General features: G+C 51.8%; 1 protein-coding gene across 3 annotated transcripts in view; it reads left to right on the forward strand.

Moving 5' to 3' along the window:
• The window catches only part of WHRN (whirlin), a 63,532-nt gene that overhangs the window by 23,828 nt on the left and 17,782 nt on the right, over positions 1–21,922 (forward strand). For all 3 annotated transcript variants that reach the window (XM_016210898.2, XM_016210899.2, XM_016210900.2), the window contains exons 2-5: positions 1,408–1,626; positions 7,465–7,590; positions 19,722–19,924; positions 20,950–20,986. In XM_016210898.2, coding sequence (XP_016066384.2) covers positions 1,408–1,626; positions 7,465–7,590; positions 19,722–19,924; positions 20,950–20,986 — 585 coding nt within the window. The remainder of the gene's footprint in view (positions 1–1,407; positions 1,627–7,464; positions 7,591–19,721; positions 19,925–20,949; positions 20,987–21,922) is intronic.

Consider the following 21,922-nt stretch of genomic DNA (forward strand, 5'->3'; position numbering starts at 1 on the left):
AGAAGCGCTGCGGGCTTCTCAGCACATCACCCCTCAGTTTTGTTTTGTTTTTCCCCCGTGTGCGTTTTCTTCTACCGGAACTGACACCATACTGTGAGACATGATTTATTTCCTTTTGACCCCACTTAACATTAAAATAGATCACGTATCCTTGGCATCACAGAGTTTTGTAATGATTTTAAAATGTGATTTTAATGGCAGCATGAACTTTCACATGTGTAGGGACCATCATTTACTCAAATGGTCCCCAATTTGGGGGGGGGGGTTGCTGTTAATCCTGGTGCTGAATGACTTTCTGGGGGTGGTGGGAACTGCGTTGTTTCAGCTACAGGTGCATCTCGAGAAAGCAGCATGGCCCCTCTCAGCTTCCACCCAGGCCACAGGGTCTGGGCTTCCCTTCCCTTGTGGTTAGTGCATCTCCAGACTAGAGAATATAGAATAAAGGTGGTATCTACACTCAAGATTAGTCACTGTGGGAAAGAACTCCTTACTAGCTGTGTGGACAGGCGGTGTCCCTCCATTTCTTCACTTGGATAATGGGATCTCCTTCCCCACAAGATTGGATTCCTTGAGGATTTCAGGAGATAAGGCCTGCCAGACGCAGACTGCCTGACACATATAGCCCTTTGTCAATGTTAAGCTATTGTTATTATCAGTATTTTTATTTCTTGACTCTCTTGTCTGGTATTTTATCGGGGTCGCCAAGACGACTCCGGGTTCTGCAGCACTGGAAGGACTCGCAGGTCCAGCATACAGTTGTACTTGTGGCTGAGACTTATCACAGTGCAGGGATGCACAGCAAAGTGAGCACCGGGGACAGGAGTGCGCGCAGAGGCTGCAGGAAACCAGGCGCAAGCTTTCCAGTCCCCTCTCTGTGCCGTCACGGGGACGAGCTTCGTTCCCCCAGCACTGAACTGTGGCAGCAGCTATGAAGTGCTGTCTGCCAGAGGCGCTCATGAGAGACTCATGCCAAGGGTGTTTCCTGGGGGCTGGTCACATAGGCACCCTCTGCCTGTACCCACATTCCAGATCTCCAGAAGGGAAGTAAGTGACTGGCATAAACCACACGATTACACCAGCAGCCTGGGTACAGTGAGCCCTTGTCAGGTAGGGACTGATGGGAACACTTGGAATGCAAGTTCCCAGGTGCCGGCCAAGCGGGCCTTCCTCCTGATGCAGGCGCAGGCCCGCTCTGTTAGCTCTTTTCTGCTCAGGTCTGCTAAGAGACCATATTTCTTGTGTTTGGACCACTTAAGGATAAGGGTGGGATAGGTGTCCTCGTTTCCATAGAACAAAACTGAGAGCCAGAAAGGGATTCAGGGACTGGCCTTGTCCTCCGAGAATGAGAAACAGGAGGGTGCCCCTCACTGCCCCCACCCTGCTAACCCTGTGCCCCCCTCTCTCTAGGCTCTCAAGGGCTCCAAGAAGCTGGTGCTGTCGGTGTACTCGACGGGGCGCATCCCCGGGGGATACGTCACCAACCACATCTACACCTGGGTGGACCCGCAGGGCCGCAGCATCTCTCCTCCCTCCAGCCTGCCCCAGCCCCCCGGCAGCGCCCTGAGGCAGCGCGAGGGGGACCGGCGGAGCAGCCTGCACCTTCTGCAGGGCGGCGATGAGAAAAAGGTGAGCCGCCCGCCTTGGCCTCGGCCTCGGCCTCGGCCTCGGCCTCGGCCTCGGCAGGCAGAGGGCTGGCAGGGAGGCTGGCAGGGAGGCTGGCCCCTGACACCTCACTCTTCTTTCCAAACCCAGAACAGGGAAGCTTCTTAGAGGCTGGAAGACGGGGCTTGGGCCTTCCGGGGCTCTGTTCTTTCTTCTGACCTGTGCAAAGAGTCCAAAGACTATGATTTAAATGAGATCAGTTATCTCCCCCTGTCATGGCAGAGTAGAGGGGACAGTGCGGGCTGGTGGGCAGCCCTGTTCCTCATCTTATTCTCAGACCCAGCTGCCCTCCACTACCATCCTCTAGGAGGATGCCCCTTCTGATGACCGAAGCTGGGCCACGCCGGGTCCTCATCTCGTCCCTGGAGTAGAAAGGGGAAGAGAGAAAGCCCAGAGCGTCTCTTGAAACTATAAATGGTTGAACTTGTCAGCGGTCCAGACCCAGGCGCTTAGCCACACTCAGCTGCCAGGACTTCATGCTCTGTAGGGAACCTTTTGCAGTGCTGGTCTCAGGTTGTAAGGGACAGAAACTGGTCCTGGTCACCTCCACAAAAGAAGAATTTACTGGCAGGGTGTAGCAGTCCCAGAATTGAAGCCGAGAAACTCAGGGTGCAGCCTCCCGAAGAAAAGGACCTCCTCTCCTTCAGTTCTCTGCGTCCTTCCCTCCAAGTCCTATTCCAGGGAGGTCACCTGATTGGCTGGCGGGAGGGCTGGTACTTTGATTGGCAGAACCAGCAAGACTGTAGCTGGTGGGGCAGGAGGTGTTGTCCAGTGCACCGTGAGATGTTGTAACCTGAAGAAGAGGGACAGGGCATCAACAGATGTCCCCTACAGAGCCCTCCTCTCCCCAGACACGACTGTTTTTTAAAATACTGTGAAAGGGACTGAGAGATGGTCCCCCTGACATCTTAAATTTCACTCCGGGGGCTGTTTGCTTTTGTGCCCCCTGGTCACTCCTGGGACTAAGAACTCATTCCTGCAGGCAGCTCTCTGGTCTTTCAATGGACTTTGACACCAGGAGCCTGGAGGCCACAGAGCTTGGGGCTCTGGGCTAAGCGCCTTCCCCCTGGAGAATGTCTCAGCTTTCCTTCCCTGTTGATCAGACCGTAACATTTATTTAATGTGTTCTGTGTTCTTCGTGCTCAAACGTGGATATGCAGGGCGAGGCAGAGATGGCAGCAGCTCTGTGCCAGGCGAGAGGCAGCGGGGTAGCCAGTTGGTAGGCACCACTGGATCCGCCTGGGCTTCTTCAGGGTAGGCAGGGCTGGGTGGAGGCTTGTACCCCTCGCCCCCCAGACGACCTTGCTCAGTGGCAGTCTTGAAAAAGCAGCAGTGCCTGTGGCCTTGACTCATTTCCAAGGCCGACCTTCCAGGGTTGGGCAGCATAGGAATTATTGCTGGTGGAGAGCTGGCTGAGTGCTGGGCTCTGTGCTTACAGCATCTTACTGATCCTCAGGCCCCCTGTAGCGAAGGTGTCTTTATCCACATTTTACAGATGAGGGACTCGAGACTCAGAGAGCACTTGGAAGCTAGGACCCATTCAGCGAGGCTCCCTGAACTTAGTGAGCTAGTGTGCTTGATGCTGTTATGGGAAGTGGGAATAGAGATTGGGACAAAAGAGGTGAGACCCTGTTCTGGGGAAGCTTCCATTGAGTTCGGAGGTCATGGGAGGAGTGAGACAGTAATCCAGAAATGAACCTAAGTGAGCAAGATCATTAACGTGGTAAAGACTGATGGAAGAGGTAAAATCAGGAGAGGCGCTAGAGAGTGACAGGGAGGGAGGCACTGCTTCGGGTGAGGTGGTCAGGGAGGGCCTCTCCGAGGAGATGACCCCTGAGCTGAGGCCTAGAAAGGAAGAAAAAGCCACCATGTACCATCTGAGGGCTGAAAATCGCAGGCAGCAAGGACAGCATGTGCAAAGGCCCTGAGGTGGGAACAAGCATGGCATCTTCGAGGTTTAGAGAGATGGATCGTTTCCCTGGAATTGAGTGAATGGGAGGGTTGGGAGGAGATAAGGTGACCTCTGGGAGCCTTGGAGGGACATATAAGAATGCAGAAGGCAGAGGCTAAGAGAATTGTGTTCCTGGGAGGGCCCACATACCTCAGAAGGCAAAAAATACCTTAGACCATATCAGGGAGGCCTTTACAGATCTCACAGCTCCAGACTGAAGCTTCTCCCTGCCCCCCACTCCCCTTTCTCCTCTCCTCTTGCTGGAACAGCATGGAACCCCCCCCCCATTTCCCCCTTGGGAAGGGTCATGGGGAAATGTCTCCGAAGCCCTCACTCTGGCTTCCTGGGCCTGATTCTCTTCTGTCTAGTGGCCTGGCCTCATCTTCTAATATTCAAATAGCTGTGACCAGACTACCGGATGGACTCCCCACGCCAAACTTCAAAAATCCTAACACAGCCCCAGTGGAGACGCACTGTCTAGGGAAATGAGTTCTCGGCAATAGTGACGTAAGTCACACATGTAACAAAATTCCCCTTGAACCCCCCACTCCCCAGCTATCCTCTGAAGTTGGTTCTGATTTTGCAGCGCTTCTGGTGATGCTCTACTCCACACTGAAGTGTGAGCACCACCCATGAGGTGGCAGGACGGCACAGAGAAGGAAGAATATATATATTTCTCTGTGAATCAGACCTGTCTGCTCTCAAGATGCTGTCATGTCCTCAGAGGCGACTGGGGCAGGGTGCCGAGTGGCTCGTTCCAGCGTCCATCCTGTGCTAACGCTCAGCCTCTATAGCTGCAATAAACCAGGACAGAATTGCTGTTGGGGGTTAAATGGGACAGTGTCAGTGTGGCAGAGAGAAGGATAAGACACAGGAGCCAGGCTGCCTAGGTTCAAATCCTGGCTCTGCCACTTACTAGCTGTGTGACCTTGTACAAGTTATATAACCTCTCTGAGCTTCGATCTCATCCTCTGTAAAATGGAGACAGTGATAAGGCCTATTCTCCCCACCACTGTGTAAGCTCTGTGGCGGTAAGGATCTTGGTTCTGTGCCCTGGTACACCTTAGTGCCTGGATCAGTGCCTGGCACAGCATAGGCGCTCAGTAAGTGTGGAATGAATGAATGAATGAGTGAGTGAATGAATGAATGAATGAATGAATGAATGAATGAATGAATGAAAGAAGATAAAACACCTTGCCAACTGGCCGGTACATGCCAGAGGCTCAGTAAACGTTTGCTGGGTTTGACTCTTAAGTCCTGTTTGATAAGACACACTGTTCTTTGCAGAATTACAGAGGATATAACTGGGAGGTTCTCATGACCCCCTCCTTGGGTTCCATTAATCTGCTAGAGCAACTCACAGAACTCAGGGAAGCAGTTCACTTACTGTTTATCAGTTTGTTATAAAAGGACATGATGAAGGATACAGATGAACATCCAGATGGAAGAGATGCTCAGGGCAAGGTATGTGGGGAGGGGAGCAGAGCTCCCATGCTCTCTCCAGATCAGTCTCTCTTCCTTTACCTTCACGTGTCCACCAACCCAGGAACTCTCTGAACCCCATACTATTAGGATTTTATGGAGGCTTCCTCACGTAGGCATGATCAATTATTAACTCTATTTCCAGCCCCTCTCCTTTCTTTGGAGAATTGGGTTGGGGCTGAAAACTCCATGCTTCTAATCATAGCTTGATCTTTCTGGTGGCCAGGCCCCCTGAAGGAGCTACCCAGGAGCCCACCCAGAGTCCCCTCATTAGAACAAAAGATGCTTCCACTGCTCTTATCACTTAGGAATTTACAAGGGTTTCAGGAGCTCAGTGCTAGGAATGGGGATGAAGGCCATATATATATATTTCTTGTTATAAGTCACAATATCATACCTGGTTTTAGAACTTCCTGTCTGTTACCTTGAGAGAGTCACTTAACCTTGGGTGAGCCACTTAAGCTTCCCTCTCCTTGATTTGGGGATGGTCACGGCAGCCGTGTGGGGCTGTTTCAAGGATTAATAATCGTGCTTACGCACAGAGCACAGTGCCTGGGACATAGTAATTAATTCCAGTGACAACCATCATTTATCGAATGCCAACTGGGCGCTAGGTACCTTTCATATCTTTTTGCCCCAAAACGCTTATTGACGTCATCTCCTCGCCGGGGCTCTAGGGCAAGACAGGAAAGGGGATGTCAGGGCCTGCTCCTTGTAGGTTGCATGCAAGAATTTCACTGATGGGGAAAGTGAAGGTCAGAGAAGTGATGGGCCTTGCCCCATGGTTGCTCAGCATTAAAAGGCAGAAGCAAGATTTGAACTCAGGTCTTCGGGAGTCAGCACGATGCTCTGGTTAAAGGCCTGGCCTCTGCTAGCTGTTGGCCCTGTGACCTTGGCCACATCTTTTCATCCTTCTGACCTCAGTTTTCTCATCTGGAAAATGGGGGTAATAAGAATAAAGCCGTAGAGGAGGAGAGGGTTAAATGAGGTAATTAGTGCATGTGAAGTGGCTGGGATTTAGAGAATACATGTAGTGGCCAGTTAATTCTGTGAGTTGTTATTACTCCATTCATATTCTTGGCGGGAGCTGTGTTGTTTTCATGGCGCAAGGCTGCTCTCCTTAGTGTCCTTTCCCATCTGTGAATTTTGTTTCCTACCATGCGCCGTTTAATTATCAGCAAGTGATTGGGGCAAATTACTCTGTGGTTGATGGACTCTTATTCCAGTTCTGCGACAAAGACTTGGTTTAGTCCCTGGAAAGGGTTTATGGGGAGGTGGGGGCCGGGAGGTGTGTTTCCATCCTTAATATTCAGGGGGACTGCTACAGACGACTGCTGCCATCTGTGTGTTCCCGGGCTCCTCTGGGATCTCCCCCAGAATCTTCATGTCCTGGAGTTGGACGGGCCAGGTGGGGGTGGGGCCAGGTGGGGGAAAGGAGAACAGACAGACCCCAAGTCACCGGTGAGCAAGGTTGGAGTTTGGCTTGTTCCAGGCCCTGAAGGCACAGTATGGGAAAGGGAGTTTGTTCTACTGGGCAGGGTGAGGGTTCTAGATAGGACCTGCCTGCTCTGTCCTCAGCCTGCCTCACTGGTCTGAGTCCTGCCTCTCTCAGCCCACCTCTGTCTTTAGGTGCATACCCTCTCCTGAAGGATCTCCAGAAAGTGGCCCTCTCTGCTATTCCCCTCCCCAGTAGTCTTCCTAAAATCCCAATCTGAGCCTCTGTCTCCCCTGTTTAAAGCCCAGGCTTCTTGGCCTGGCTCACAGCCCCCACTTAGGCTAATCTTATCTCTCCCTCTCCCTCCCTGCTGTGCCTGGTACAAACAGAATCCTGCAGTCACCCCAGGGGGCTGGGCTGTCCAGGTTCAGAGCCTTTGCGCTCCCCTTGCCCTGGCTGACCCCTCGGCCTTCAGGATTCCCAGGTCATATTTCCATTCTGACCCTGAGGAGGGAGGCTGGAAGGCGAGGGAGTCTGGCTGGAGACCCAGGGCCTGAGCAGGTGCGCCCTGACAGAAGTGTGTGTTGAAGGGCGGCTGGCCGAGGCAGAGAGAGTCGGTGGCCCCATGGTATGGAGAACGGGTGACACTGAAGTGTTGAACTCTAGGATGAGCATCAGGGCACCCTAGAAGGCATCTCCTTCGGTGCCTCCCTTTTCCTGTTCTTGTAACTGCAGCCCAGGAAAGAAGAGGGACTTCCCCAAGGTCACTCAGTGAGTCAGAGGCAGAGCCTGGCAGAAACTGGAATGTTCCAGGGAATTCAGACCTGAATCAGTGTGCCCTTCAGGGTTTAGGAGTGACCCTGCAGCCGGCTGCCCCCCCAAAGTTCATGGCGCCCTTCAGGCCCTCCAATGCTGTCTCCTATCCCTCGGGCAGGTGAACCTGGTGCTGGGGGACGGCCGGTCCCTGGGCCTCACCATCCGCGGGGGAGCAGAGTACGGCCTCGGCATTTATGTCACCGGCGTAGATCCGGGCTCTGAAGCAGAAAACAGCGGGCTCAAGGTGAGAGGCCCCTGACTCCCATGGAGGGGACGGGGCCTGGGCTGCATGCGTGGGGTGAGGGAGGGAACCACCTGTGCATGGAGCTCTTTGAGGCTGATTTCAGCCAGACCTCCAGCAGAGCAGTCAGTGCCCGCCTTAAGGACCGGTCCCAGCCCCAGCCGGAGCCCTTTGCTGGCTGCTCGCCTCCCATTCACAGCTCAGCAGGAGCAGCAGGAGCCGTGCCCCCATCTCCCACGCCCCGAGTTCTCCCAGCTGTCCTCAGCGCAGGGTGCCTTCCTACGTGGCGCTGGGCATCAGGCCAGCCCAAGCTCTTCGTGGCTGCTGTTTTGCAAACACTGCTGAGGGACTGTGATGGCCCTGACTTCAGGATTCATTATATTGCTTGGAGAGGGAAGAAGAGAGAGATCTGCAAGCTGGGGTTGTACTAGGGCAGCTTCAGGGCTTGCATTTGATCCAGGGCAAACAGCTATTATTGAAGTAATATTATTAACTCACGTCTTAAAGAAGGTTAACTGTGTGCCCAGAATTCGTAATTGACTTCACAGATATCCTCTCATTGAGCCTTCATGCTGTCCTGTGGGGCAGATCATTATTACCCACATTTTCGAGCTGGGGAAACTGAGGCATAGAGAGGTTAAACAGACTCATCCAAGGTCACACAGCCGATTGGACGCAGAGCAGGATATGAGCCCAGCAGCCTTGATTCCACGTGTGAGGCCGTGGAACGCAGCACGAGATGAGACTTGTCTTTGTAACAAAGGACCTGAATGCCCCACCAATGTGGGGGAACCTGATCCTCTACACAGGTGCGAGAAGAAGGTCATGGAGGGTGAGAGTGGTGTTCAGGGCATCCTCCCGAGCCATGCTGTGGTGTACGGCTGGAGTGGTGCAGAGAGAGGGCCTCTGGCAGGTTCTCTTAGGAAATACGGTGTAGTGGGAAGAGCTCTGTGTTTGGAGCCAAGAAGATTGGGTTCAAATCCCAGCTTTCTGCTTTTGCTTTAATAGCTGTGTGACCTTGGAGAATCCCTCACCTCTGAGCTTTCCCTTCCTTTCCCCCAGGGAATCATAAAAAATAACATGTCTTTCTCAGGATTACTGAAAAGATGAAAGGAGGAATGGACTAACACTACCATCAATAATAAAGGTTAAATTTATTGAGTGTCTAAGTTATGGACTGAATTTTATGTTCCCCCCAAATTCGTATATGTCAACTCTAACCCCCAGTTCATGTGATGGTGTTAGGAGGTGGGGCCTTTGGGAGGTGCTCAGGTCATGAGGGTAGAGCCTCGTGAATGGGATTAGTGCCCTTGTAAAAGGGACCCCAGAGAACTCTCTAGCCCTCTTTCCACTATGTGAGGACATAGGAGAAGTTTATAGTGTGCATTGTGGAAGAGAGTTCTCACCAGAACCCAACCAGGCTGGCACGCTGATCTTGGACTTGCAGCCTCCAAGAGAAATAAATGTCTGTTGCTTGTTAGCTACCCAGTTGCTTTGTTATACAGCTGGGACTGACTGAGACAGTCTGTTATTTCCCAAGTGCTTTAAGCCTCCCAACACCCCAATGAAATACCGTCTTTTGTTAGCCCATTTTCCAGGCACAGTGTCTGAGACGCAGAGAGTTGCACAGCTAGTAAAGGGAAAGCCAGGATTCCCATTCAGAAATCAGAGCTCTGCAATTGGAGCCAGGAAGATTGGGTTCAAATCCCAGCTTGCTGCTTTTGCTTGGTTTTAGAACTGTGCCCGTAGCCAGGCCAGCTGGGTGGGTAGTAGGTGCTCCACAGAGGTTGGCTGGGTCTAGTTGGTTCTGAAGTGCCCTGGGTCTGAGGGCTTGCTATGCTCTCAGCTAGTTAGGATGATACCTTGTTGGGACTCCGAGAGGAAACAGTCTCCTAGTATTCTGTATGCAGTTTGTGTTTAATAAATTTGTTATGTTGGAATAATTTTAGATTTACTGAAAAGTTGCAAAGACTGTTCCCCTTTTTCCTTCATCTAGCTTCCCCTGATATCAACACCTTATATAAGCAGGGTGCATTTGTCAAGTCTCAGAAGCTAACATTATTAATACATACTGCTAAACCGACTACAGACTTCATTCACAGTTTTCCCACTAATGCCTTTTTTCTGTTCTAGGATACAGTCCAGTCTAGCGCACCATGTTGCATTTAGCTTGTATGCGGTTTTAATTCCATTTATTTTCCTCCAAAACTACACACAAAACAGATTGAAGGTAGTTTCAAAATAGAGAGTAAAGATTCTTTTTTTTTTTAAAGAGTGAGAAATTTGGGAGGAAGAAAAATGGGACCAGAGAGAGATAAAGCTGGGGTGAGAGTCCTTCCTGAGCACTTGCTATGTGGGCTGCAAATCCAGCTACAGGCAGGACGCAGATCTGCCCCTGAGCTGCCTGGCAGCCAACACAAAGAGGGAAGCAGGGGAGAGACACTTGTAAGATGAAAATAAACCAGCTGTGCTTGAGAAGTCTGGTTGTTCCTCTTCCTGAGGCCTGAGAGCAGTTTTCCCCGGTCCCTCCTAGAGAGGATGTTGTGTGATGGCATAAGCAGTGTCCTCAGTGACCAGAAACCCACGAATGGGTCCATACTTTGCTGGTGAGGAATACGTTCTGGTCGAATCCATGTTAGGGAAGAGGGGGAGGGAGTGTGCAGGAGAGAGGACGTGCTAGGTTCTCGCTGAGGACTGTGCATGTCGCAGGGATGCCCATGGTCTATTACTAAGTGGGAAGCACAGGCTACAAGATCGCATGTCTAACAGGCCCTCATCTGTAAGGAATTCGGATGTAAAAATGCGCAGAGAAACAGCTACACGAGCTCTGTGCAAATGTCAACAGTGGTGATCTGGCCACGCCGAGATTATGGACGATTCCCCCTCTTCTTTATGTCCTTGTACAGTGTCCGAACGGAGCGAGTATTACTTTTATAATCATAGGAACAGCGACAGTAAGGCGATTCCCATTTTGAAACAAGGCAGAGGAAAAGTATTCCATAGAGTCTTCCGGTCACATCAGTTGCTTCTCAGTTGCAGGCTGTCAAAGGCTTTATTTGCTCATAAAATGCCCGCCTTCCGTCAAGTCCTTTCCATCTTCGGTGTCCACCACAGTAAAGCATTTTGTATTCGCTGCTGCTATTTTACTTTCCCCTCCAGGGCCCCTGGGACATGCAAACGCCTGCCTACGCTCACTCGGGCACCCAGGGCCGATTAATTCTGTTTATTGCCAATGCATTTTCAGTAGAATTAGGCATATTGAAGTGGAATAAAGGGGCTCGGCTGTGTGGGTGGTGGAGCCAAGAACAGGCTCTATTTGTAAACAGGGCTCCTTGCTGCTCTGCAGAGCTTTCCTGGGGAGAAAGTACTGCCTTGTGCCTGGCTCCTAGCGCTCGCTTAGCTCTGGAGGGCTCGTGTGGGTCCAGCAAAAGGGCAAGTCAACTGCTGGGAAGAAAAGCTGCTCCGAGGGAGTCAGGTGCCTCCCAGCATTTTCCCTGGGCGCAGTCTGGTGGAACTGGGAACTCTCCCACCCTCCCCATAGGGGCTGACTCCCCCTTCAGCACTTATTCCTCAACCTCTCTTATTCCTGTGCACCTTCCCCTACAGCTTCGAACCCCACCAAAGAAAGGGCCATAAAACCTTGTTTGTTCCTTTAAGGACAGCCAAGATTGACTAGCACTTAAAAATAATAACGATGATAGCAGTTGCTCTTTATGCACCAGCTATTATGGATCAAGTGCTGTGCTAAATGCTTTAGGTACGCTCATATTTATTCCTCCCCACAGCCCTATGGTGGGCATTAGTGCCATTTAATAGACGAAGCGGTTGAGGCTCAGAGAGGTGCAGTAACTTGCTCAGGATCCAAGGCCCTGGCTTCCGGTTTTGCCCAAGGTCACATGTCAGGGTCGCTGGCCTGGCTCCTCTAACACCCAGCCGAGCACTTTCCACTGTGGAGCCTGCCTCCCTGGCGAAGGTGAAGGGCAGCCTCCTGTTGCCCTCTGGGATGGAATAAACCCCAGGCTCTTTCTTCCAGTTTCTCGCTGGCACGCCAGCCCCGGCCCCACACAGCCCGCTTGGGAGGAATCATGGCACAGCAGCCCCTGATTGCTTTGGGGACTTGAAAATCCCCTGGCTCTTTAAGCAAGAGGTGGGATAATAACTTTCATGTGATCGCTGAGCTCCATCTTAGAGGGCGGGCTGGCTGCCTCTCCCAGAGGGACAGTGGCCACCTTGCACTCCTGGGGAGGGGCTTCGAGCCCTGAACCTCAGAGTTGGCTAATAAGGAAGATGTCTCAGCACCGGCAGGGTGTGGATTCCCCTTCCTGTGCCTTTTGTGCAGTTCAAGCCCTTAGACGCCCACATTGGGGAGGGCCACCTTTATTCGGCCTACCAATCCAAATGCTCCCCTCTTCCAGAGACACCCTCAGACATACAGCCAGAACTAGCAATTTCCCAGTTATCTGGGCATCCCTGAGCCCAGATGAGTTGGCACATAAAATTAAGCATCAGAGGAGAGTGTTGGAGGGGTGACAAGGGTGGAAATGAAGAGGCCATGGCAGTGGTCCAGGTGAGAGGTCTTGGTGGCCCGGATCAGAGTGGATTAGTGGAGACGGAGAGGAGTGAATAGAGATCCTTTGGAGGGGAAGATAAAACTCGGTGGGCTTGATGATGGACCCAGAAGATTTGGGAGTTTGGGTCTTGAACACCAAGATCGGAAGCCCTAGAGAAGCACAGCTTAGAGGAGGGATGGGAGGAGGTCCAGGCATCGTTCTGAGGCACCACCTCAGTATGGCAGCAACTAATCTCATGAGCTGTCGAAGTGGAGCTAGTGTGACTGTGGAAATGAATTTTTCGTTTTATTTCATTTTAATTACTTTAAACTTAGATAGCAGTGGGTGATGTATCGGACAGTGCAGATATAGAATATTTCTGTTATTACAGAAAGAGCTGGTTTAGAGTGGCTCTGAGTCATCGGAGCTGAAGTGTTAAGTGAGCAATTATAAGTCTGGGGCTCAGAAGAGAAGTTGGGCTGGATTCAAATCCTACCTGGGTTATATGGCTGTCTTTGGGCAAGTAACTTCACCTCTCTGAGTTTCCCTACCCTCACCTATAAAACAGGACACCACTCCATGCGTTGTGTGGTGCTTGTTTAGTTTAAAGATAAATTGTATGGGACCCGATGGCTGTCGTTCCTGCTGGGCTTGACTTTTGTAATGGCTCTGACGTGTTTACCTGGAAGCTGGACTCTCCTGTGGGAAGAACTCAGGAGTGGCTTCTCTGCTCAAGCTCTCACCTTGACTCAACCTTGAGCAAGTCCTTTCCCCTCTTTGGGCCTCAGTTTCTCCACTGATGACGTGGGAGTGGGAGCAGGCCTTCATTGAGGGCTGCCCATGTCCAGAATAGAGAGTAAGCTGGCGTGCTGGCGTCAGAAGGAACCAGAAGGCAGCAGGAGTTGTAGCGGAAGCCGGCATGCATCGGCTTTGCCATCTCCATCCTTGGCTTTCTGATTGGGTTCTGCCAAGTGAGGGCACTAAACTAGAGAGGGTTGTATGAAGCGCTCACCCAGACCCTGCCCTTGACCCTAGCTTGCTCCAGGAGCCTTCTAGCTTTTACCGCAATCCCTTCTTTAAAAAGTATATGGACAAGATTTACTAACTTCTGAACTGTTGGGGAAAACTAGTGTCTCATTAAAGCTGCATTGTTCAACTGTAAACACCCTTACACCCCCACCCTCCACCCCCAGGCCAAAAAAAAAAAAAAAGCCCATTGAAATGTCATATCTGACATGGAAGACTATTAAAGATTTATAATTGCAATAAAACTCTGTAATAGAATTTGAATTTCCATTGTGCTAATGCTACAGTCAGTGGGGTCCTGATTTGAAGCCACAAAGTCTATTTCAATCAAGCCTTGAGGAGGTGGTGAAGCCGGCCCTGAACCAGCTCCTTGCAGACTCCTGGCCCAGCTGGTGCTCATCCTGAGAGGACAGGTTCCTGTCACCTCACTCAGCACACAGACGGGGTTGTCAGCAGCTTTCTTTCCCGAGTACTGCTGGTGAGGGAGCTCAGAGCTATTGCCATCCTCCCACAGGCCCTTTTGGCTCATTTGTTTTCAGTTCCTTTTACCTGGCATGAATAGAGCTCCTACTGTGTGCATGGCAGGAAGCCCAGAGCTGAGAGGTCACATAAGAGATGGAGGAAGAATAGGCTGATTTTTCTTAAGAAATGGGTTGATACTGGTCCAAGCAGGGGCCTTGCAGGATGGAAGAACGAAGGCCAAATCCCAGCGCTTGTCACTTCACCTCCAGCCTCAGTGTTCTCATCTGTAAAATGGGAATGACAGTATGTGCCTCATGGGTGTGGTCAACATGTGAGTCTGTTGATGCTGAAGGCAGGGCCCAGGGGGAAGGCGAGTGGAAAGGTGTGTGTGGGGGGTGGGTAGTAGCTTTAAGAGACTCAGGAGGCACATTCGCAAGGTTTGGTTGGTGAGTGACTGAGGGGTCACTTCAAGGGTGAGCATGGTGTTTCAAAAGTGCACTAACATTTATTGAGCACCTACGGATGCTAGATACTGTTTTACCTGCTTTATAGGTATCCATTCAATAAGTATTCATCAGGTACCTACTATGGGCCAGATACTGTTTTAGGTACTGGGAATACAGTGGAGAGTTTGTTAACTCATTTAATCCTAAGACCTATGAGGTAGGCACTGATGCTATTCCCATTTTCCAGAGAAGGTAACTGAGGCACAGAGAGGTTAAGGAAATTCCCCAAGGTCACACAACTAGTAAGTGGCAGAGTCTGGGTTTAGACCCAGGAGTCTGCCTCCTGGGTCTGTGCTCACAACCACACACCAGATGGCCACTCCCTTAGTCTGTGTGACAGTTGGTGGTCTCATTCCTGCGTTTTGCGGGAGAGAAGGCTTAGAGAGAACTATTATCCCCGGGTCTCAGGGAGTAAGAGGGGATCCTTCACTGAGTGGGCTCACTCCTAAGCCTGCTGCGGCTCCACCGGCCTCCTCAGCGCTCCCATGCCACCTCAGACCCAGAGGAAATGGGTTCCTTCTCGAGGTTGGCCAGTTTTAGGGGAAGTCAGCCTCCTGTCCTTGTTGATGTCCCCACACGCTCTCCTCAGAGCATCCCAAACCCGAGCCTGTCACTCGATGGGCTGTGAATGATGGAGGAGTCTTTCCTCTGCCTTGAAATGAAGGGCATTCCCATGGTCCGCCCTCCGTCCGTTCCTCCATCACTGGTGATAAATAGGAGGCCATGGTGACAAATAAAATAAAGCCACCTTTATTCGTTTATCCTTCCACGTCCTTCCCATCGGCACCCCGATGGCAGGCTGAGCAATATTGGACACTCCATCACTCTTTGCGCCTGTCTCCTTTCTCCAGGCTGTCGAGCCCAGTGAGTTCTGGGCGGTGTGGGTGGGTTTTTTGCTTATTTTCCTGAGGGTCTGGGCTTTGGCCTCAGACAGGTTCCTGTGCTTTCTGGGCCTTGATGTCCCCATCTGCAGGCCTGGTGGTCCCAGCATTTTGCCTCTTTACTTTTTGCCTTATTGATCCATGTCATCCAACTCAAAGCTGGCTTCGATTGGTAAGAAAAAGTAACATTTCAATGAATGAACGCATAGAGCTCTCAGTTTGGGGGAGAGAACAGCCAGATCAAGACCATTAAACATACCACGTCCAAGTTCACGCCACACCAACCAAAGGAAAAGGGGAAGTGAAAGGGAATGGAAGTGCGACTGGAGAGGAGGAAGGCCGGCGATCTCTCTTGTCCCTTCACCAGCTACTGAGCCCTCCTGCGTGCCAGGCACATGCTGGGGTGAGGGTGGCGGGTGGGGGGTGGGAGGAAGGATGTGGAAATGTGGGCTGCAGTGCTGGCTCCTTGTTCAGTTCCTGCTTTACCAGTGACCCTGAACAAATCAGTTGACATCTCAACCTCTCCCCTCCATTTAGAAGGGAAGCCAGTGAAAAGCTATTGAGAGCTCTTCTGTGGTGTCAGGCTCTGTACCCAGTGGTCCCATTTGATTCTTACAGCCACAAAAAGGGAGTGTGGGTAGTGTCATGCCCACTTTACAGATGGGAACACTGAGACTCGGACTGTACTGAGAGCTGTGCAGGACCACACGGCTACTTTGTTCAGTTGCCTGGTTTCAGAACTAGGGGCATCTTTCTGTCGGGAGGGACTTCGTAGCCTGCTGGCCCCACGGGGCTGCTGTGAGCAGCAGGGGGACACTGGATTTATTTGAAACCGATTTGTGGGCTCTAAATGCCAGTGAACATGAAGACACCTGTTCTGACAGTGCTCCTGGACCCCAGGAACCTCTCCAACAAGTAGAGAATATGAGAGAGAACCGGACGTGTAGAAATGGGAGTAACTCAGACCAACCCAGATGCTGCAGAAGGCTGCGTGGGGACCCCGAGGCCAGCGTCCTCTAGAACTTCGGTGTTAAAACAGGCCCCGAAGGAAGAAGAAAGACAGGAGAGGACCGGAAAGAAATGAGGTAGTGGGCTCACGTACCCCCATTTCGTTGGGGTTTCCCCAGTATGACTCCTGTTTCACACCTGTCCCCCAGGTGGGTCGCACGTGACCCCCACGCTGCCTCTCGCAAATCTGTACTTATCTACTAGGCTCGAGGGGGAGTGTGACTCGCCAGCAAAGCTGTGATTTCTCAGGCATTAATGCGTAGAATGAGGTGGAAGCGGGCGGTGTGCTGGACATTCAGGGGACTGCATACAGGACAGCGCCAGGCTCAGGGCCAGGGCCTCTCACTGAAGTTTGGTAACCATGGCTGGAACTCAGCCCCCACCCCCAAAACCATTGCACCATGGTTACTGACACCCCCACTCCAGGGTTGCCAGATTTAGCTAGTGAAAATCCAGGACACCCATTTAAGCTGGAGTTCCAGAAAAACAGCGAATGCTGTTTTTTAGCATGCATATGTGCCAGGCAGTATTTGGGACTTTTCCCCTCCCCCTCCAGCCTTGGGGGAGGGCCAGGTAGATGCTGATGGGGTTCAGTTGCCCTTTTCTTTGTTCCGCCCCCCTTCCCAGGCCTGGACCCATAGGGCGAGGCTTGCACACAAAAGGCTGCCCACTCCTGTCCAGTCTCTTGGATGCTACTTCCTTTAATTAAACTGGGATGAAGTCACATATGTGGGGAAGATTAAAATTGATTCCCTTCGCTTAACAAAAGCCAAAGCTGTTGAGAGGGATCCTTAGGAAAACAGAGCACTTCAGCTCATGAAAAGTGCAGCCTGAGCTCCCGGCTGTGGGAGCAGCTGGACAGAGAGGGGAGAGGTGGAGCCTCTGCTACTCAGGAGGGAGGGAAGGCAAGGATGGTAATGACCTGAGTGCAAGTGGGCCCGGCAGGAAGCGAGCTCCCCCTCCACCCTCAACAGTCTCGGAGAGAGAGGGCGGGAGGGGGTTGCCCAGGCAAGGTGGGAAATGGCAAAACCCATACCTTCATGCATAAGCACTTATTGAGCACTTGCTGTGTACCAAGCCTTTTCCAAGGAGTCCAACTGGGGCTGCCTAAATTCTCAGAGCCCGGGGGTTCTCAACTAGGAAGCTCAATGAGGCAGAAAGAGAGAGAATTGTGATATTGCTGGTGGCAGCAGAAACAGATGCTGATGATTGTAGAAAATTGGAGGACAGTCCTGGATGAGAACCCCTTTTTTACGCCCAAGGAAACACCTAAGGACGCACAATAGTTATTGGAGGGTTTGCTTGAGCTCACACGGCATGGAAGTAGCAGAGTCAGGATTTGAACCCCAGTCTGATGGTCTTTGAAACCCTTAACCTTAATGCTTTGCTGCCTCCTGGACTGTGGTGGGTCATTGGAGGTTTTTAAGCAAGGAGGTCTGTCATGAAAGTAAAAAGCTGAGGAAAAATTAACCTGGTGCGTGGTCTGAGGCCAGTTTGGATGTAAATGCCTGGGGGAGGGATGCCGGCTCTGAAGCCATGTGTGAGAAGAAAGGGGCCCCCAGGTCAGGGCGCCGGAGGGGTGGAGGAAGGTGAGGATTGGGTGGGACGTCCTGAAGGATCTACTCGGGAATAAAGGCAGCGTCCATGATGGGGGTGGTTTTTCAGATCTGGGTGCTGTGGGCAGGGCTAGGGAGTGCTGGCAGATTCATGGCTTTGGACATGCTGGATTTGAAGGGACACTGTGCGGCGTGTCCCCAGGCAGCGCTCCTGACGGCAGCCCGGTAGGAGGAAGCATCGGGGCCTTGGGGCCAGCCTGACCTAGATCTGCGTCCTCTCTGCCCTCTTCTAGCTCTGTGGCCACGCTGTTCACTAACCCCTCGGAGCCTCGTTTGCTCTCTGGCGAGGTGGAGAGCAGTGATACGGACTCTTCAGGATGTTGAGGATGCTAAATGAGGAAAAGGTGTGAAGGGACAGCAGGGGCCTGGTACACAGCCCGCATCTGGTCAACAGCGGTTTGAAATGTGGGGCTCCAGGTGGTGTAATGTGCTGGTCCCCCCTGGGCTCCGGCAGAAACGGTCTTGGAACTAGGAGTGGAGGGGAATGGGTGTCTGGCTTTTCATTCATCTGGCGCATTTTTGTTGAATTCCTACTGTGTGCTGGGTCCTGGGGATACAGTGCGGAGAGGCTGATGGAAAAACCCAGTGAATGACAGCAGAAAACTGAGCCCACGCCCACTAGGCAGCAAGAGCGGGCATCCCAGCACGGCCTGGCGCCTCCGAGCGGTGCAGGGTGTTGCAGGGTGGGGTTGTGGAGGCTGGGCGCACCGATGCTGGGCACAGGGGACTCGGGGAGTCTGAATTTGTAACCCCCCCTTACTGGAAACTCCCCGACTGCAGCAGAGGTGTTAAAGACAGGACACGGGACCAGGGTTTTGGTTGTCAGATTCGTCATCACATCTTCTCTCGCCTTTTCTTCCAAATTCCCATTTGGCTCACCTTTTCTAAGATTTAGATCTCGCTTTGAAAAATGCTGGGAAAATCCCCTGGGGGTTGAGCGTGAGCCATCAGCAGGCAGGGACGCTGGCATTCTGAGGCTGCCCTTCAAGGCCAAGGTGGGTGACCCTGGGCAGCCCCTCCTCGGCCATGGGCCACAGTCCCCCCATCTGTGACCGGAAGAGGAGTGCCAGGCCCTCTGAGTTTATTTTATTTTTTTGTCAATCCTCACCTGAGGATATTTTTTCCATTGATTTTTAGAGAGAGTGGAAGGGAGGGAGTCATGGAGGGAGGGAGAGAGAGAGAGAGAGAGAGAAACATCAATGTGAGAGAGACACATTGATCGATTGCCTCCCACACACACCCTGACCCGCGCTGGGGATCTAACCTGCAACCCAGGTATGTGCCCTTGATGGGGAATCAAACCTGTGACCCTTCCGTGCACCGGCTGACACTCTAACCACTGAGCCACACCAGCCAGGGCCAGACCCTCCGAGTTTAAACGAGGCGCAAGTCTTTCAGACGTGCCCGTCTCGCACCACAGCATCTTCCCATCAGCCTCTACTGTTTTTGTCACATATTTATTTTTATTGGATGGCTAGGCTTTTGTTTTAATCCTTTCATTAAAAAAGTGTGCTTTTACATTACAAAATCAAACTCCCTGCTTGTTGTAAGAATCCAAGCAGTATGTTATTGCTTTAACGGGAGGCTGGTTTTCTCATTTACTGCCTGTTTTCTGGAGTAAATTAAAATGTTGTTTACATCTTAAGGTAATATAAGAATGCATGCTTGAGGTGAAGCTCTCAGCAATGGAGAGGCACAGAAGGAAATAATGGAAGTGTGCCTTTACGCCTCTCGCTTCATTCTACCCCAATTCCACCCTCACCCCAGCTCCTGAGATGACTGACTGCTGTTTTCTGGATAAGGGGACCCTTACCCACCTCGCAAACCACTGCTATGTCAAGAGAAGGTGTCCCTTTCTAGTGACAGGAGCATGGGCTCAGGATCAGAATGGGAAGGGTGTCTCTGCCATTGCCTTGCTGAGTATCCCTCAGGCATCCGCACAACCTCTCTGAGCCTCGGTGACCTCGTGGGCAGGCTGGCCAAGAGGAGAAATGGGATCAGGGCTCTGAAGCCCCTGGCACGAGTCGGTGTCTGCAAACAGCCCAGATGACTGTGTTGTGTTGTGTTGTGTTGTGGTCTTGGCAGGTTGGGGACCAGATTCTGGAGGTGAATGGGCGGAGCTTTCTCAACATCCTGCATGATGAGGCAGTCAAGCTGCTCAAGTCATCCCAGCACCTCATCCTCACGGTGAAGGACGTCGGAAGGCTGCCCCACGCCCGCACGACCGTGGATGAGACCAAGTGGATCGCCAGTTCCCGGATTGGGGACACGGCCACAAGCTCAGCAGGGTCAGGTCACACTGCTTACTCTGAGCCTCAGGAGCCCAGGGCTATTTCTGAAAGCCAGTCATGTCCCCCTCTCACCCCTTCACCACGTCTTGACCTGTAAAGACTACACCAGTTCTCAGAGCCCTGAGTCCCAACATTAGGGGCGCTTTCATCTCCATGCATGACCTTGGGCACACCCCTTCTCCACTCCGGGCCTCAGTTTCCTGTGGGAAGCTGAACTGCGGGATGCAGCTCTCTTGTTCTCTGTTTGCCACCTCTGGCAAGTCTCTTAACCCTGCCCCTCTCCCAGATCTTGAATAAGAATTTCAGGAGTTACCTGGGTGAAAGGGTCTTGGAAGTCTCAAAGTGAGATTTAGTTGCTGAATGGCTGAATATTGCTAATATTGGAATGTGTCACCTTCGTATTTCCATCAGAAGTCTCAGACTGGGTGGTGTCCCTCTAGGCCAAGTACACCCCAGAGCATCTCTCTCCTTTCTCTCTCTCCCTTTTCACCTACACACAGTATTGTAATTTTTAAAAAAATTGTTGCCAATATTTAAAAAATCCCAGTTTTCCCATTTTTAAAAACCTGGATTTCTGGCTGCTGCTTAAAAATCTGTAATTCTGGCAGCTTGATCCCACTTTTTTTTTTTTTAAATGAAAATGTGCTAGAACTGAGCTTCAGCTGAGAGTTGCATCTCCAGTGCTCCAGTTCACCCCATACCCCCTTCCTAGGACTGGCCTGACCCCGAGACCACGAGTCTGTAGCCCCTTACTCTCCCTCTCCTTGCATTGCCTGGCCCTGTGGGGATGGAAACAACTCAGGAGTCCCCTGGCCTGGTTTTAGAATTGCTGTCCACGCGGGTTGACCAGGAGGCCAGGAGCCACCCATGTCTCCAGCAGTTCATGTACCCTTGAGTAACCCCAGCTCCCAGGAGGCCAGGTTCTCTCAAAGTCCCCCCCCCCCGCAGATTAACCCTTTCCTTGCCTGTGCCCAACTGAACTGCTCAGATGTGCAGCTGAACATGCTTGTCTTTCTTGATAGGTTTCCTGGGGACCTCAGCACAGAAGGGACAGACAAGGTAGGGTGCTCTTGGTCCACAGGCATGCTCGGCTTCTTTTAAGCTCCCATGGGGGGGAGCTCTGGACCTGGCATGTGTGCGAGTGACTAACATACATGACCTCATTCATTTGGGCAGCCCACTGACTGTCTGCCTGTCCATCTTCCATTCCACACATGTCTGTGAGTGCCACCAGCTTCTGGGCACCCCCTGACACCATTCCGGACACTGGGGTTACTGGCCATGAACAGAAGAGATCAGGTCCCTGCCCTCAAGGAGGTCACCGCCAGTGGAGGAGACACACTTAAAAAACTACGCACATATCTAATCACAAAAGATATTCGCTGCCATGAGGACAAGATGCTGGGTGTTACAACAGATGAGACGCCCAATTTAGACAGGGCAAAGGCTGTCTGAAGTAGTGACATGATATTTGGGCTGTGAACTGAATGTCAGATAGAAGTTGGTGAGATTGAAGTCTGGTGCAGGAGCGAGAGGGCACTGACCCAGCCAGAGCCCCGAGGCAGGCGGAGGGCTTGGCTTGTTGGAAGAAGGGAGAGTCTGGGGGAGTGCAGTGAGCAAGGGGGAGTTGGGACCAGGATGACAAGGGGGGGGTGGTGGCCAGATCACACAGGGCTTTGTGGGCCACTTAAGAGATTTAGCTTCTCACCTAAGATGATGGAATACCTTGAAGGGCTTCATTGAAGGGCTTCAGCGGGGAGTGAGAGAAGATCTGTGTTTTTACGCGACTATTTCAGCAGCTGTGTGTAGGGGACAGGAAGAGGCAGAGGGGAGACCGATGGCGCCTTAGACACAGCTGAGGATGGTAGAAACAGTGGCGGGAGGCGGTGGAGTGTGTGTGTGCTGATCGAAGCTATATTTTGGAAATAAAGTTACCATCACCCCCAATTTACCAAGGGAGATGTTAAAACCTAGAGAATAAAATGGGAACCTTCA

The sequence above is a fragment of the Miniopterus natalensis genome, chromosome 12 (genome assembly GCF_054644295.1).
Source record: "Miniopterus natalensis isolate mMinNat1 chromosome 12, mMinNat1.hap1, whole genome shotgun sequence".
Lineage (NCBI taxonomy): Eukaryota > Metazoa > Chordata > Mammalia > Chiroptera > Miniopteridae > Miniopterus > Miniopterus natalensis.